General features: G+C 31.5%; 1 protein-coding gene across 4 annotated transcripts in view; it reads left to right on the top strand.

Moving 5' to 3' along the window:
- The window catches only part of LOC145260499 (uncharacterized), a 139,936-nt gene that overhangs the window by 92,238 nt on the left and 29,567 nt on the right, over positions 1–18,131 (top strand). For all 4 annotated transcript variants that reach the window (XM_080118611.1, XM_080118612.1, XM_080118613.1 and 1 more), the window contains 2 exons: positions 2,298–2,402; positions 4,209–4,334. In XM_080118611.1, the coding sequence (XP_079974737.1) occupies positions 2,298–2,402; positions 4,209–4,334 (231 nt within the window). The remainder of the gene's footprint in view (positions 1–2,297; positions 2,403–4,208; positions 4,335–18,131) is intronic.

Raw genomic sequence — 18,131 nt, 5'->3', positions numbered from 1 at the left:
TGCTTTAATTCTTTAATTTCTTTAATTCATCACGTTTGCTTATATCCTGCTCTTGCTCGTATAAAGAAACTTTTTTTATCTAAAAAAACCAGTCTTCTCATCTTTGTGTGTGTTTGTGCGCAATATATATATATATATATATATATATATATATATATATATATATATTATTTGATTTTTACTCATATGTATCTACCTGGATTACATTGAACTCGTGTTAGTTTTTACTTTTTATTTCTTTGCACATTTGTTTAATTAATTAAAAAAAAAATAATAAAAATAAAATGAAATTTCAGTGTTCAGAAGACAAATCTTATTTCAAGTAAAAGAAAAAATTGAGTTATTTCCCTTACTGAATTTTTGTTTTTCGATGATTAGTTTAAAAAAAAAAAAATCTTTTGTAATTTGGCCTAGATAAGTATGTTGTAAGAATTTAAAAAAATAAATTGTGAAAATAACAAAAAGCAACCAAAACAAAGCTTGGCTTGTTAGGGGAGGGGGGTAGTTTTTGTTTTTGCATTGTGAATGCCTTTTTTCTAGCCTGTAGAATAAAATACTTCATGTATTTTAAATTAAATTAATTAGCCTTTTTATTACAATAAAGCAATCTAATATTGAGGCTATATATTCTAAGGACTCTAATATATAGTCCTGTTATATATTATTAGGATTGTGATGTTGATTTTTACTAGATTTTCTCATATAGTTTGGCTTTTTTGCTTTTCCACCCTATTTTAATGTTTTTTATCTATACATTCTCTTGGATTATTATATACTAGTCGTTGACAGGATTGAATGGAGATGATCAAATATTTCACCCTCCCATACTTTTATTGTAATCGAAATTGGTGAAATCGCCCATTTTTTAATTAAATCGATTGATTGCTTGCTCTAGTTGTGAACCCCCCCCCCCCCCAGCAGTGTACTGGGGGGAAACTTCGTCTTCCCGCAGTGACTTAGTCCACAATACATTGTAGTCTACATTGCACTGTAGAGAATCTACTGATTTTATAAAATTATTTGTGAATTATGGGTTCACTTAATGCAAAAGTCAATTATCCTGCTTCAGTTGTGCTCTAAAAAGAAACTTTCATTTCAAGTGCGTCCCTATCTTATTAAAAAAAGCAACAGTTGATTTTATAAGTTCAGTCTTTCTGCTTGTGCAGTGATAAAATTTCTCAAATGCACTTATGTTAGGGTTTTATAGAAGCGTGGACTTCGGTCAAAATTGGATTTCCTTTAATTGAATTTTTTAAACACATCAGACGTATTCCAATACAATACCTATATAAGAACATTACCAGACACATCAAGTACCTTTGTGTGAAATAAAAAAAAAATAAAATGCACAGCCTTTTCAGAGTTCATAGGGAATGAACTCTCTCTCACACACACACACACACACACACACACACACACACACAGTTTCTATTATAAAATAGAGATATATAAGAACTTATTTTTTAGTAGCGATATTAGCAGTTTTGAAACTTTGCTGTTTATATTTAATTTCGCTTCCTTAGCGATGGAGTTATCTCCCCATTTTTTTTTTCACCCCCCCCCCTTTTTTTTTTTTTTTAATAAACATTATGTGCGCAAAATGAGGAATAAAAGTTATAGAACTTTCATATATATTATTTGATTGGAATTCATGATTGAGATGAGTATTATTTATTAATTTTATTTATTGTGGACTATCCTCAATTTTTTTTTAGTTGTTGCTGAAGGCCAGAGGAATAGTTGGCCAAAACATCATGAAACAATAAGAAAAATAGATGAGGATAATAGTCCGCAATAAATAAAATAGAACTTTTATGCTTGTAAAAATATATATGGGGAGAGAGAGATTAGCTAGAAGACCCAACATTTCTCACAATTGAATGTACTTATTCATCACGCTCATGACATCTTACTTTGTTTATTTTTAAACCCCCCCCCCCCCACTGCTATTTCTCCACCTAATATTGTCGGAAGAAGTTAGAATGTTAAATATCTGTATTAGTCTGTTATACACATTTTAAATTTCAGACGTATGCATGTGAAAGTTATGTAATCATGTTTACACTTAGTTATTTTTTTATATATCTTTAAAAACAATTTTTTTTTTTTTGTTCTTTTAATTTCGAAAATAATTTATATTTATCATTTTATATGAAGGAAATTAAGAAAAATAATGTTGATGCCAACAATTAAATGTGAACCTTGTATTTCAGCTTTTTAGTTTCTCGAACAGAAAGTCTTTCCCATCTTAGTTTGCTTATCTGACTTTTCTTTTCTGTTTTTTTTTCCCAATTCAGATGGCTTGAAATTTTTCATGTCTGCTAACAATGTCATTTTGTCTAGTGGAGATAAAAATGGAATCATTGCCCCAAAATATTTCTCCAAAGTAGTACATAAAAATGGTATGTATTTTCTTATATTCACAACATTTTTATTTTTTATTCATTTTTCACTAATTATTCATAAAACACCATGGGAAAATAGATATTTATCTAAATATGGTGTGATTTTAATTTAAATTAGTCATTGCTCACTAAACTAAAACAATGTTGCTGAGATTATGTCTAGTTATTCAGTCAACTTCCTGTATTGTTTTTCTTTTCTGTTTTGTGCGTTTTGCCCATGATTCTATTTTCTTATTGGGGGTGGGGTTGATGCAGATATCGAACCTACAAATGGAAACCTTTACTTTTGCTCTCACACAAAAGAAAAGTTATGTCATGCCCTTCATCGACCCCCCCCAACATGAACCCTAAGTCTGAGATGGTAGTTCAGAGAAGGGTGTACATTAAAATTGTATGTCCATATAGGGAAGAAGAAAAAAATTGTAGCTACCAATTCGGTGTTTATTTTACACACGATCAACTCGATTTCAATTTTTATCAAAATATTTTTCAACTGTGGAGAAAGCCATGAGTTCTTGAATTGAATACAAGGAAAATAAAATATCTACCTATGGACGCTCTTTTGAATGCAGCCTTCATAGGGAAGTTAATTGTAACGTAGTCATTACATGTCAATCCTCAGGACCCACATTTTGTATGCAGACAGCCACAAGGAAAGAATTTGGCTCCTTTTTATCAGTTAAAACAAGACATTTATTTACAGGTACTTCTAGAATAATGCCTTGTCTCTTGTTCAAAAGTCTTCTTGTACTCTCGTGCTTAACAAGACTGCTCTGTCGAACACGTGGTACTCTTTGTCTGGCCGTGTTCAGAATGTGTCTATTACTGTCCTTCTCTGCAATTTTTCTTTTTTGTGATGTCATCTTGCACATGGCTTTGTTATTTGCATACAACTGCTGCTGCTGTCATACGCACATTCACGCTCTGTTATACAAATAAATAGGGCCATTAAGTTGTTTTTCGGGTTTGTTCTTGTCCAGAATTCCCTCAATATTAAAAAAAAAATTAAGAAAAATCTGTATGATGTACAGATCTGTGACAAAGAAAATATTGTATACCAAAAATTAAGTTGCTTGATAAAATAGTTATTTTTAAATAAGAAAATCAAATTTTATGTCTAACCAAGGAGTAACTGTCTCACGACACCATTTTGAAAAGTTTAAAAACGGGGAAGATAACTTAACATGATTCAAACCTATGTGATTTTTTGTTGCAATGCCTACAAATTACCAACAATCACTTAAAACTGATTTTCTTTGTTTAGAATTTTATCTATATTAAATAATCTCCAATTGTTCTTTTTAAATTTTGATATAAATTGAAAAATTTTCATTTAAATGTATAAAACGTTTCAAAATTTATCAGGAAACTTCCAAGGTTTGGATGTACCATGAAAATGCAGTTAAGTCTTCAGATAATTCACATTTCTTTTTGATAAAAATGAATTAATCTAATAATTAGTCTCTTAATCGTAATGTATTTGAAGCATTTTAGTGTAGTCGGACTTGTTGGCATATAAAGAGAGCAGAAAGCAAACCTTATATTTGCTTTCGGTCTTTGTGACTCTCACTTTCTTTCATTCTATCCTTCAGTGCTAATCTTCCATGAACAATGTTTGACGAAGAGGGAAAAATTTCTGTTTTCTGGGTTGGAATTTATTCCATCTAACAATTATCATTGTCTAGTTTTTGATCTTGAAGTAGTATTTTTTGTAGCTTCTGATATCAAGTGACTTCAGGCGTTGTCTGGAGTGATTTCCACAAAAAAAAAAAAAAAGTATATAATTGTTATTTTCATTTCAAGGCAAGATATTGAAAGAAGATGTGAATCAAAAGAAAAAGTTGCCCGTTGGAATGGTTGTGGATGAGAAAAGCAAGAATGAACAATCTAAAAAGAAGAACAAAGGCAATGCAGAAAAGAATTCAACTGGTGAGTACATAAACATACAATATATATTTTTTAGAAGTAACCACTATGACCTGCATATATATATATATATATATATACACACACACACACACAAGGTGCCTTCGATAAGTTTCCAGACTTTTTTCGTATTGGTATTTAAAATTGCCGTAGACTCTTGAAAATTCATTATGTTCTTGCTATACATCTTATGAGATGACCAATTTTTATGACTTCAGGTTCAAATGAACTGCTACAGCAGGAATTGGAATACACCCTATTAAAGCATGATTGTCACAGCTGGTGAATTTCAAAAATGTAATCTGAACGGGAGGACACTTTAAAAGAACAATATGCAATAAAATTCTGTTTTAAACTTGGATCAAATGCTACAGAAACGTATGCAATGCTTCAGATTGCTTTTAGACCATCTTGCATGAATCAAGCGTCAGTTTTTGAGTGGCATAAGAGATTCAAGAAAGGAAAGGAGTCTGTGAGAGATGAGGTGTGGGAGGAGTAAGGAAGTCAAAACACCAGAGTTGTTTGGCCAAATAAAGAAGTTCATGGATAAAGGCCACTGTGTGTCTTTAGACAATAAGTGCACAGTTTGATGTCTGTGTGGAAACTCTACACAAAATTATTCACTAGGAACTGAAGATGTGAAAGATTTGCGCAAAGTTTGTCTAAAGGGTATTCAGAGAAGATCAGACTATTTGAACAAGATGGGCATCAAAACAGTTCCTTACCCTCCCTATAGTCCAGACCTCATTCCCTGTGACTTTTGGTTATTCTCTAAGCTGAAGGAAAACCTTAGAGGCTGTTGAGACAGTTGAGATGAAAGAAGCTGTGATAAGGGTTGATACGCTCACACAAGAGGACTTCCATGGGGCCTTCCAGAAGTTGTTGGAACGGTACAACAAGTGCATTGCAGCCGGAGGAGATTACTTCGAAGGAGACTAGAGTTTCATGTGTGTATTATTAATAAAAGTACCCGTACAAAAAGAAAAAGTCTAAAAACTACTTGAAGGCACCTCGTATATGCCAATTAAGCTACACAGAATTTTTAATATTTCATCCTTGTAGGGATTTGTTGGCTTAATTACAAGGATGAAACACAGAAAATTCTGTGTAGCTGAATTGTCATACATATTTTCATAACTTACTACCTATCTCTACTCGCAAATTGAGCACTGTTGAAGTAAATACTGAAATCAATATATAAAATATATCTTATAAAATTTTTGTGAATACATGAAATATGTTAAGCATAATAATTATTTATGCTCTGTTATATCTTCATAAACGTCGTGCTTCTGATTTAAAAAGAATTGGTATACATAAAGAATAGAAAATATTCGCAAACACATACATTTTCAAAGCTGTGTGTGTGTGTAGGAAAAAAGAGGAAAAAATATTGATAATACAAAATGTATACTGATGCATATAGATTTAATTATAAATTCAATAAGGAAGATACATCAATGAGAGTAGGGTTATAAAAAGCTTGGATAAGCCCTATGCCCATTGTTGTATCTTATTAAATTGGTTGGTTGGTTGGTTGCTTGCTTTTGTTTTACGGCATATCAACCTTTTTCAGGTTATTTAATGCCGAATCTAGTTATTTTGAGGAACGATTTTTAATGGAGTATATATTTTTTTTTTAAGTCAGATTCTATTTAACCCATAGTTGGGACCCTAACAGGTACTACCACTCCGGGTCAGTGGACCTGGGAGCAATGACAATTAAAGGGTGACTCCACACTCCCCAAGGCCCGCAAGGTGAGGCCTCATCATCGGATATAGTTTTAGGTCATATCCAGGACCGTTTATTAAATTGGTAATTAAATCTATATGCATCAGTATAAACTGTGTCAATCACTTTATTGCAGATTAGTAAAATATCAATATTTCACTAAATATGTCACAAAAAATTAAAAATTGTATCATAAAGGACTGTTTCCCAAAATTTTATACAAATTCCTGCAACATTCACAAAGTTATATCTTCTTCTTTATCAAGAGATTTCCACTGTCCATCACTTTATTGCAGGTTTCTTAAAATGTTGTTTTCAAGCAAAAATACAATGTTTAATCATGAAAACTTTATTTTTTATTACATTTTTCTGTCAAAAAATAATAAACAAAAACACATCCTAGGTGCTAAGCCTCGAATAAGTTAATTATTTATCAACATAACCATTTTTTTTTTTTTTAAATAACTTTAAACAACCTTTTGTCCACTGAGGAAGTCAATTGTTTGATCTGAAAAGGAGTTATGGTTCTGATATCAACTATTTTCCTCCACAGGGCATCTTTTGAAATAAATTGTTCTCTTCCCTCATAAACCCTCTTTTCAATATTGACATGAGATGTTCAATGGGATTAATGTCTGGAGAACATAGTGGCCAGGTCATGAGGGTTTCTCCAAAGAAGCCCATAGATTCAAGGAAGGCTGCAGTCATCCTAGCAGAATGGGATGGTGCATTGTCATGCATAAAAATCATCTGAAAATGATGTGATAATAGGTCATCTAGCTATGGTGATAAATGATTGTCCAAAAAAGCCTTGTATGCATTGCTAGTAAGCTTTACACCCTCTGACACTTGGAATGATCCAACCAACTAATCTCCAATGATTCCTGCCAAAAACATGATGCCTCCACCTCCTTTTTGGCGATGAACTCTGTAAGGGTTTGGAATTTTGTTAGGGTTCCAAACTTTGGCCCATCCATCTGGACCGACAGGAGTAGCATAGGCCTCATCCCTAAATAGGATACTTTGGAAATCTATTTTTATGTAATTCTGTGGCCAAGCTATTCGTTTTTTCCCTATGTTTGCTCAGTGGAGGCCTTGGAAGCGGTTTGATGTTTCTTGCCATCTCATTCAACACATTGCATCAGGCATGCCAGAATCTTGGAGCGATTCCAGTTCTTGCAAAAATGGAAGCACTGGTGCTGTTTAGGTTTCGGTTGACTTCCCTACAAATTTTCCGAATATCATGATCTGAAAGGTTTCTCCTGGTACCTTTATCCTTTCCGGATTTGGTGTTGGGGGTTGTTCAAGAATAAAGCCATGGTTCTTGGATCCCTTTCCAGCCTTGTGGCTAAATCTTTGATGGACAATCCTTCTGAGGGTCCAGCAAGAATCCTTTGCTTTTCGATAACCTTCAATCGCCTGCTTTTTTACATTGTAAGAGATCTGCAATAAAGCAATGGACATTATAAATTGCTTGATAATAAATTTGTGAATATTACATGAATTTGAATAAAATTTTGGGAAATAACTAACCTTAAAGCAGTTGTTTGATGTTACAATTTGAATTTTTTTAAAGTATATTTAATGAAATATTGGCATTTTACTAATCTGCAATTAAGTGATTGACACCGTTGATATTCTTCTTGTATCTAAACTCCATCGTGCAATTTGAGCTTTTTGTTCTCAATAAATCTCCATTTAAAGGATCCCTCAACACTTCTTTGATCCCCTCTTATATATTTGTGTTGTCCTTTACTGTTCTGCAGTATACATAGTGGAAGAGAGATATCAAAGAAATAAGGTAATTTTTAAATACACACAGAAATATTCAAAATAGTTTAAAATATAAGAAAATATTCTGTGTAGATGATTGTAAGGAAATAGATCTGATCATTTTGTGTTGTTGATCCAGGTTTTCAGTTAATATCAATGATACTATTTTAGATGGTGCTTAATGCTTGCGTTACCCGCTATTCTATTGTCAGTGTTTCCAGACATTTTTCATATAGGTATTTAAAATTTAAATCTTGTTATTAGTTATCCATTTCTATACTTTCTTATCAAAAATGTTTTGTAATATTTGTTTCAGCCTTTTAATCTTTATTAAAGCATACAATTGTTTTGTCGATAATAGTAAGCTATTGCAATTGCTCCCAGTCAGGCATTTTTTCCCCTTGCCACTAAAATCAACAAAGCTTAAGCCATTTCTGAAATGACCTTTTCCCTGTTGACTGCAATATGTTGCTGGTCCTGTGCAATTCTATACGGTTCCTCCTCCCAGGCTTTGCCATCTCTCTTTGAGAAGGGGTTAGTTTATTGCTAATCACCTGGAGCGTCCCTACCAAGGAATACCGACAGGGTTGTTCAGGCATTTTTGTAAGTCGGAGTGCTCCTTCTCGGAGGTACTGGATTTTCAATCCCACATCTTCCTGGTATGAGTGGGAGATAAATACTATACAATTGAATGACAGTAATGGTAATATAATAAAATAGAATTTAGTCATTAAAAGAAATCTATTTTTGAAAAAAGTTTTGTGCATGTTTCTGTGTGGGAATAATGCGTTTGATCATCTTATGAGATCTTAGAGATATTCTGGTTATAGTCAGCTAATTTACTTCCTAACTTCCGGTGTGGCTGCTATTGGAAGCGGCAACAAGGCAAATGTTCCTCTACTTTTTTTGTCTATCAGTATTTCTATTGTGAAGCGATTTATTGAAATAAAATATAAGAAAAGAACAGTATTGAAAAGTATATAATAAAAATTAACAAAATTAAAGATAAAAGTGTATTTGATTTTAAATTTTATAAGAAATGTTTGAAATTATAAAAATACCTTTTTTTTTTTTTTTTTTTTTTAAATAACAGGGGTTTTTATTTGAGTTTATATAATCAGTATATGTTTATGAAAGTATAAAAATAAAATTATTGAAATCAAACTAATAAAATTTGAAACAACATAAAAATCAGCTTATCCAATACATAATATTCCCAAAATAGTTTTAAAATTTTAGAGCGTTTTCAATAATCCCCCCCCCCTCAAAATAAAAACTAATTTCAATAATTCTTAAAGATTTTTCAATGATTAATGTAATAAAAATGTTAACGTAATAAAAAAAAAAAAAAAAGAGTACATGCATAGAGGAGATATAGGCGTGAGATAAAAGAAAAAGTGCAAAGGAACTGACTTGCCTTGTCACTGCTTCCGGTAGCTGCCATGAGCCATGCCAGAAGTTAGGAAGTATGTTAGCTGATTGTAACCGATATTCTTAACCTTTATTGCTGTTTTTTAGGTTTATTTGTGCTGATATCAACATTATTGATAACTTGTTGGTTCGCGTGAGTGCAACGTTAACACTGTTGTTCCCTCTTCAGTGTTTTTTGGCATTTACACTTAATCTTGTACTCATAGTCAAATAATGGAGACATGTTGGTTAGTGACATTTAATGTACAGTGTTGCTTTGTTGTGCGTTTCATTTTGGCTGAGTGTTATATTTCCACTTGATTATCTATAACTTAGCATGGAAATCTTGTAGGTTACATGGTTGAATGTATGTATAGTTGTGTTAGAAAATCTTAAGAAGTTTATTATCAAATTTATTTGACAAAAAAAAATAGTATAGTGCAACAAGCCATGTAAAGAGACGGGTGGATGCTTAATACGATTTGAATTTAAGCTGCTTTAAATCTGGATGTTGTAGTGATCGTAACAAACTCCTCTGGCAGGTTGTCCCACAGAAAAGAAACCTGGACAGAGAATGCTAAGCCGAAAGGGAAAGTGATACATTTTTTTGCGGGTGCCAACAAAGGCAAGTTGATGCTGGTACCAAAAAACTTTGTAAAAGGAAGATTTACATTGCTTATTGTGTGTCAGAATGGAGTTTTATTGTATGCTATAATCTAGTCTGCTTGAATCAGAATATATTTAGTGTTTTAACTCTCTCTCTTTGTAGGTAAGCATAGAGTTCTGTCACCAGACAGAGCTTAATATTACTTAAACAATAAGTATTTTTAATTTACCATAATCTTTGTTTCTTACGCACACCAGATCTCAAGATTGCATGATATTTGAATTCAGAGTCAAATTCACGATCATGAATTCATTTCTAAATTTGAATCTTATCCTATCTAAAGATTGTGCTCACACATGTGAGACCATGGTTACGGTAAGTTAAAAATAACATTATTAAAAACATGTACAATTAATTTACAATCTAGGACAAGATTTTCTGAGTGTATTCTTGTTTGAAAAGAGTTACGATTTTTACTGCTGTTAATTATGATATTTACGTGTTTCAGATTGGTGTCGTCACCTTGGTTGTTTCAGTCGTCTGTACTGTAAATAACACCACCCTGGCATCTTATAAATTCTGAGTTCACCAACTGAGGCTGAATCATCTATAATTAGTATATCATCTCCTCTCTTTGGCTGTTGTTTATCACGCATTTTATAGTTTCATCGCATGGATTATAATAATTTAAAAAATAGGCCTTCACCATTTCTTACTCTACTTTTTGAAAGATAGTTCTGCTTATAAAGATTTCTGTGGTGAACATAGATGCCTTGAAGTCTCGTACTTGTCAGCTGTGGTTAAACCGTTTCAAAATGTTGTCTAACATGACCATTTGAAATAGACAAATGTTTATTCATGTAAAAACAGCAAACATTTTGCACAAAAACACTTTGCATTCAACTGTCTGTTCACATTTCAATAGTATTTGATGGGGGGGATGATGCTTGTTAAATATAGGCAACAAATCGACTTTTTAAATATATCATTTTAATCAAAAACAATAACACATACTTAATTGCTGTCGAAAAATAGTAATATATCCAAAAATTACGAAAATTCATTGAGTAGAACTGCTATTGTGTTTTTAGTAAAAAAAAAAAAAAGTCTATCGCTATAGCCAACAAATATTGCAGCCGTGAACACGTAATCTAAAATATTCCTTTCAGAGTTATGTCCCTTGTGTCTACTGTCTACCTTATAACGATTTTACCCAATTTTCCATAAAAATTACTTTTAACTATAAATAACTTTCTACTCTATAATTTTTCATAATTTGAGGCTATACTATTTTCAGCATGACAATTAAGTACGTAATATTGTTTTTTTGCTTAAAACAATATATTTTTAAAAAATCAATCTGTCATCTGTCTTAACAAGCACAAAAAAAAAAAAATTATCAGTCTTCATTAAGTTTTAGCGTGCTTGTCTAGAATTCCTCTCATATTAAAAAACCAAAAATAAAAAAAACAATCTATGATATACATACTCATGATGAAACGAAAATATTGTATACCGAAAATTACATACATTGATGAAGTCGTTGAATTTTTAAATAAGAAAATAAAATTTTATGAGTACGCAAACAGCGATGATATCGCGATTCTGTCTTAAAAACAGGTTGAAATCAAGGGAGATAACTTTAAATAAGTCAAGCTAGTGAGATTTTAGAAAGTCGTTCTTAACATGTGGACATTAGAAAAACTCAAATTCATTTAAAAAAAAAAAAAAAAAAAAAAAATGGTTTTCTTTATAAAAATAAAACTATTTGATCAATTTACATGATTCTTGGAATACAATATTTTCTCCCCATAAGTACGTACATGATAAATTTTCTTTATTTTCGTTTTTTTTTTTTTAATGTGAGGAAATTCTTGATAAGCTTCGGTTTTTGCTTAAGAACGGATGCCATCAGTAGTAACGCACAGAAAAGAGATTAATATGGAACGTTCTTCAGTATTCTTCATATTTAATGCACTTTTTTCAAATTTTGTTGAACCTTAAAACATTAAATAAGGTGCAATCCATTCGAAAACCAAAAAGTGGAAAAAATTTTGCAAACTTTGTTTGCCTAATCCTAGATTTCTTTGATGTTGAAATCATAAAAAAAAATGTCTTATTGTCTGCAGTTCTTGATGATGGTGGTTACTATTTTGATAAAATTATTTAAATCTTTTTTTCATATCCTTATTGATAAAACAATTACTTTCTGAAGACTCATTCATGAAGAATATATATATATATATATATATATATATATATACACACACACACACACACACACATAATAAACTAAACCAGTATACACAAAAAATATAAGCAGACATATCCAAACACTAAAGTTAAAACTAGGTCATTTTTTTAATACACAAAGATAGCCAACTCCCTCCAAAAATAAACAAAGAAAGATGGAAATTACAAGTCCAGTTTACCCTTGCATGCATGACTTTTCACTACTGAAAATGGATGCGAGAATAGCAAAGAATCTGATTGACTAACTAGCAAACTTAACACTATGTGAACATATAAAGACGCCATAACAGCTCTATGCAATAAGCTGAAGAATCCTCATAAGGATGAAACAGAAAATTTTGTGTAACTTAATCACCATAACTTATACACACACATATTCCTGTTTTGGGACAGATAAAACTAATTCCTTGAACAGTACACCTTTGTACTATGTTATATTCCCTTAGAAAAATTAAAATCCAGATAAATCTTATTTCAACAGATGAATTCTGTTTAAATTAAGTTTTTATTTTGAACAATTTAATTAAATTTAATCACCAAAAAGTTATCTTAAAACCTGTATTATATTTTCCTTAGTCTGTCCATTCCACTTTTTTGGGAAACTATTAAGCACTTCTGACTGAAATCTTGTAATGTGCAGTGAACTAAATATTATGGCATCCATTTAATGCACAGTTAGGGATTAGTATTTAATGGAAAAATGAGCACAAATTTAACCATATTCAACTATTGGCATGAAACATTCATGCTAAGTCAACGGGCTATAAATTTTGCCCATTTTTAATGGCTAAAAATTTTAATTAATTTAAATTTCAGAAAGGTCCATATTGAAACTAAATAATTTTACTTTTGAATAAACACAAAAAAAAAAAAAAAATTGAAAGTTAAGGAACAAACTTTTCTGGGAATTCCACATTTTAAGATTTCTTGTTCTTTTGTGAAATGAAAATTGTCTATCCGTCACACAGATTCCACAATATTGTTCCTTCTTTCATCAAAATGATATCAACTTATCAAAGAAATTTGAGTAATGTAGTCTCATAATGATCATATGATCATTGGGGATCTATTTCTAAAAATAATGTATATGATCATTGGGTATTTCTAAAAATAATGTATATGATCATTGGGTATCTATTTCTAAAAACCTAAGAAAAATTACCAAACAGGAACTGCAACTAAATATCTAAATACTCACTATTCCAGGATGCTCAGGAATTCCATATTTTCACTCCGTTTTCATCCGCAAGCAACCTAAGGTTACGTTTTGTGAGACAAAAACATTTGGTTGAGTATAATGTTGTAGTTAGTGATAGGGCAATTCCAATATTTTTTATTTTTACCGATTCCAATAGAATTGAGGATTTTTGTTCTGAATTCCTTATTCTGATTCTTTTAAAATCTCTGAATATTTCGCTACAGAGTTGTTCTTTTTTGTTTTTAATATTCGAATTACCCTAAACACCCATGAACTCGTCTTTGCATATATAGTTTTCATATACATTTTCGCAAAAGTAAAAATACACTAGTGTGCGTGATCTATAGATTTTAATTTTTCTGATAACTTAAAATCAATAACTATTTATCATTTTTAAGATTGATAACTATTTGTCATTTTATCATTAGTACGAGCAATGAAAATAATTAAAAAGAATCCTTGCTGGAATCGAAGATTAAGCAGTTATTTTGATTCTGAGTTATCATCCCAACACTTGTTTTCTAAAAGTGTTAAATAATGGCAGGTAACCTCTGGAAAAACCCCATTCAATGGATTGCACACACGTAAATGGATTCAAATGTGAAAAAATTGTGACTTTCCACCATTGTCTAACAGAAGGCATAATTTGACCCAGAAATATGTGAGCAGATATCGGTCAAAGGTAGAAACAATAGACCAAGGAAACATTAAATATTCCAATAGGAAAAATTTTTTTATAAATAAAATTATCACTGATAAAAGTCAGAGAGAGAGAGGCTTCATTGCGTGACAACCATCTAACCACGCACGCCCCGCATCTTTCAGTGAACGTCAAACCACAGAATAACAACTTGTCACCGAAAAGCAGATTATTGGTGTGAAATAAAAGCAATACATATTTTTTGTAGATCAACTGTCTTCTGATTTTTACTTTTCTGTCAGTGTGTGTATATATTTTGTGCCAGCAACAAAAGTACATGCAAGCATTTCATGGAGTGGACAAAGCATTTCATGGAGTGGACAAAACATTTCATGGAGTGGACAAAAGCATTTTGAACAACCGGCCACAGCGATTACGTAACAAAAGTTCTTTATGCACAATTATTTGCTTCTCACTTTGACGTGCTTACATTCATCATTCATTAGTTTTCTACTATTTTTAACTCTCAAGCAACAAGCTTAAATGTTCGTTGTTTATGTGGGCGTGTAGTATACCTTACCATCTTTCTTCATCTTTGCTGACTGATTTTGATTAATCATCCCAACACTAGTTATTTTCGAAAAGTTCTTTATGCACAACTATTTGCTTCTCACTTTTACGTGCTTACATTTATTCATTAGTTTTTAACTGTCAAGCAATTTTGTTTATGTGTGTCTGTAACATACCTTTTTCTCATTGTCTTTCTTCATCATTGCTGACTCTCTTTGATATTTTTCTTCCATTATCGTTGTCGTCGTTGTTTTGTCTAGTGTTGGCTTTGTCTTCCTCATCTGCTCTGGCCATGATTCACACGGTGTCTCTTTAGTGTCATACAGAATGGTAGACTAAAGAGGTTCATTGCGAATTTAGAATTAAGTTTATTCTGAAAAGAACATGATCACACATGAGAAACTAACTTCTATTAATTAGTTAACTAACTTAACGCAAATGGGTGGACATAGTCTTAGAAAGGGCATTTCACACTTTGGGATTATCATATCAAAGTCTCCTTTCAGTTAATTTAGTCAATAATGGTCCCCTGCCTTGCATAACGTCCCATGGGCAGACTCCCATTATTGGCGATGTCTCATACAACTCCCACGGACAGCAAATCTTTGTTTGCTCTCAACTCTACATGATTTCATTGCTTTTTCTCTCTTATATATTTGCTGTTTAACCCATCTGACTTCTTTTTCACTTGTAGGTCATCTATTTATAATGCAACCTCTGAGAAATAATCTGTTTTTCAGATTTTGGGCTATCATGGCCTGCACTGTTTCACCCAACTCCAAAGTTCATACTTGTTCATTTTACATTGCTATTCTTTGACTATTATGGGATACATAATGTAACATAAGCACTAACTTAATAATTTTATGAGTGTAGGTGGGAAAAGGAAGCACATTGATTGCCAAATATGTCATATTTTCACATGGGGGGGGGGTATTTTATTTTCTTTGTTCTGTTTAATTGAAAAAATATTGGTTGTTGGCCAAACTTCAACCTAATTAAAAAAAGCAAAAAAATTATGATGTATCTACCTATCTTGGAACAAAAAATTTTATATTCCTAAAATCATGTAAATTGATCAAATAGTTCTTTATATATATTTGTGTGAGTGTGAGACTTGTGTGATATACAGAAAATTATCTTATGATTTTTAGGGATTAATAGTAAATCGTAGCCATCACGAGGCTGATTTTGATCTCTTAGTTAGAATGGAGTTGTCTCCCATTATTTATTAAAATTGGAAGAGTGAGACACACTGGCTTCACTTCCTTATGAATTTGATTTTCTTAGTAAAAAAAAAAAAAAAATTTGATGTGATCAATTTGTGATTTTTGGAATGATGACATTTTTGTTTCATGGTGGTTAAGTACATTTTTCTGTATTTTTGTTTTTTAATTAGGTCGAACTCTGAACCAGAACTAAAAAAAATTTAAGAATTTTTGATAGATTTTCTTTTCCTTTGTTTATTCGAAGTGTCCCTTTTTGGGAAACAGTCAATCTCTACAACATTAAAAATACACAAGTAAGTTAACAAACCAGTTGATTACAATTTAATTAACTGAAATAAAAATTATAGTTTACTTTTTTAAAACTTGAGAAAAAAAAAAAATGTAAATAAAAGAATTTAATTTTAAACTTAAATTTCCTTTTGTCTTGCTGTCTTCTGAGTGTGACAGTGGTTTTGTTTCTTGCTTGCTTCCTCCTACTCTCTCTTTTTTTCAGTCAGGAACGATAGGCATGTTTTGAAAAATGGGCTAGATTAAATATTTTTATGCTATAGATTATTGGCGAGATAAAATTAATCTCAATAACATGTCAAGTCTTAATGACAAAACAGATGTAAAGAGCCTTAATATTCAGTGTAACTGGCTTTATTAGACCTATATTTCTTTTTTAAATCTAACCAACATTTTAATTTTTGTGGTTGCACATTTAAAAAATTTTTTTTTTAGAAAATAAATAAATAAATAAAATCTATATTTCTCTTAATCCATCTGTCTGTTTCACTTTTTTTTTTTTTTTTGCTAACTCCTGAGTGAAATTTTGTATAGACCTTTATTATTGTACTAGCATTTTATATTTATCTTTTTGTAGTTTAAAAATAATTCCGAATTGTGCTTAACTATATTTACTGAATTTCAGTTAATATATTGAAATAATTTTTTTTTTCTGGGTTTATTGTCTATTTTTTACTACTTACTTAAAAAAAAAACTTAAATAATCTTAATGATTTTAATAAAGACTAGGGGATGAGGCCTGGCCTTGCTCATTCGGAAAATACTCTTACATATATTTTAATCCATACAGATTTCATATTATTACAGAGCCAATTCTCTATTGAATATTATATATTACTGATTTCAAGTTAAAAAAAAAAAAAAAAAAAAAGACTTTGGTGCCATCAGCTAGAATCAAAACCAAAACATCTAGCGCTTCAGCTGCATTTCCTACCGTTTGAGCTATCGACAGATTTAAGCTATGAATGAATTTGCACATGCACAAAAGTAATAGAAATGTGTTGGCAAGTTGAAATGAACATTTTGCATTTCAACTTGCCAACATATTTCTGTATGCGCTCTTCATCCATCCAAACAAAGATTTTACTTGTTATAAACCATCCCTGGTGTATGGTTACTACTTATCGTTAATTTCAGTGTTAGGTAACCAGTAACGGCCCTGTCGGTGGGGCATTAGAATACGCCGACTGCCCCCCCTGCAGAGGGTAAAAGTCCCTCAATGGGGATCCTGGATATGACCTTAAACTATATCCAGTGGTGAGGCCCCAGCTTGTGGGCTTTGGGGAGTGTGGAGCCACCCTTTAATTACCATTGCTCCCAGGTCCACTCTAACCTGGAGTGGTAGTACCTGTTAGGGTTCCAACTATGGGTTAAATAGAAACCGATGTGAAAACAACAAATATATTCTATTAAAAAAAAATTTTCTTCAAAATTTTTGGATTCGGCATTAAATAATCCGAAAAGGGTTGATATGCCGTAAAACAAAAACAACCAACCAACCAGTAGTTTAAAACTTTATCGGTTAACATGCATCTGTTATTGAAGATGCAGTGAACTATGTATGATGGTGTCTGTTTGATACACAGTTATGGATTAATTAGTATTTAATGCGAAAATGAGCACAAATTTAACCATATTCAGGCATCAATTTCGTATAAAGCACTCTAAGCTATAACTTTCGCCCGTTTTTTTAAAGCACTAAAAAGTCTTCTATATTATATCTGTTTAATTAAAAATGAGTTATTCCACTTGCTGATTTTCATTCTCATATTTGATGATTTATTCTTGTGTTTAATTTGTTTTTCGTTTTGTGTTTTTCACACACACTTAACCTGTTGCCGTAAATTAAGATATTTGGCATTTTTTGTTGCTGCCATTTACACCGATGTAGCAATGCTTACTACAAAAGTCATGAACCTGATAGCACACAAGGGGACACTTTATATGGCGAATATGGCAGCGGTTCAGTTGCAGCTGTATACTTTTTTCGAAGTATTCGAGAACAAACAGCCAAAATGTAACTCTGCAAATAAAGACTAGTCTGTTGTATACTAAAAGCATGGTAATTATATATATATTCGTATTTCATATCTACTATTT

The sequence above is a fragment of the Euprymna scolopes genome, chromosome 36 (assembly GCF_053919585.1).
Source record: "Euprymna scolopes isolate OS-2025 chromosome 36, ASM5391958v1, whole genome shotgun sequence".
Taxonomy (NCBI): domain Eukaryota; kingdom Metazoa; phylum Mollusca; class Cephalopoda; order Sepiida; family Sepiolidae; genus Euprymna; species Euprymna scolopes.
This window is presented reverse-complemented; position numbering and strand designations above follow the sequence as displayed.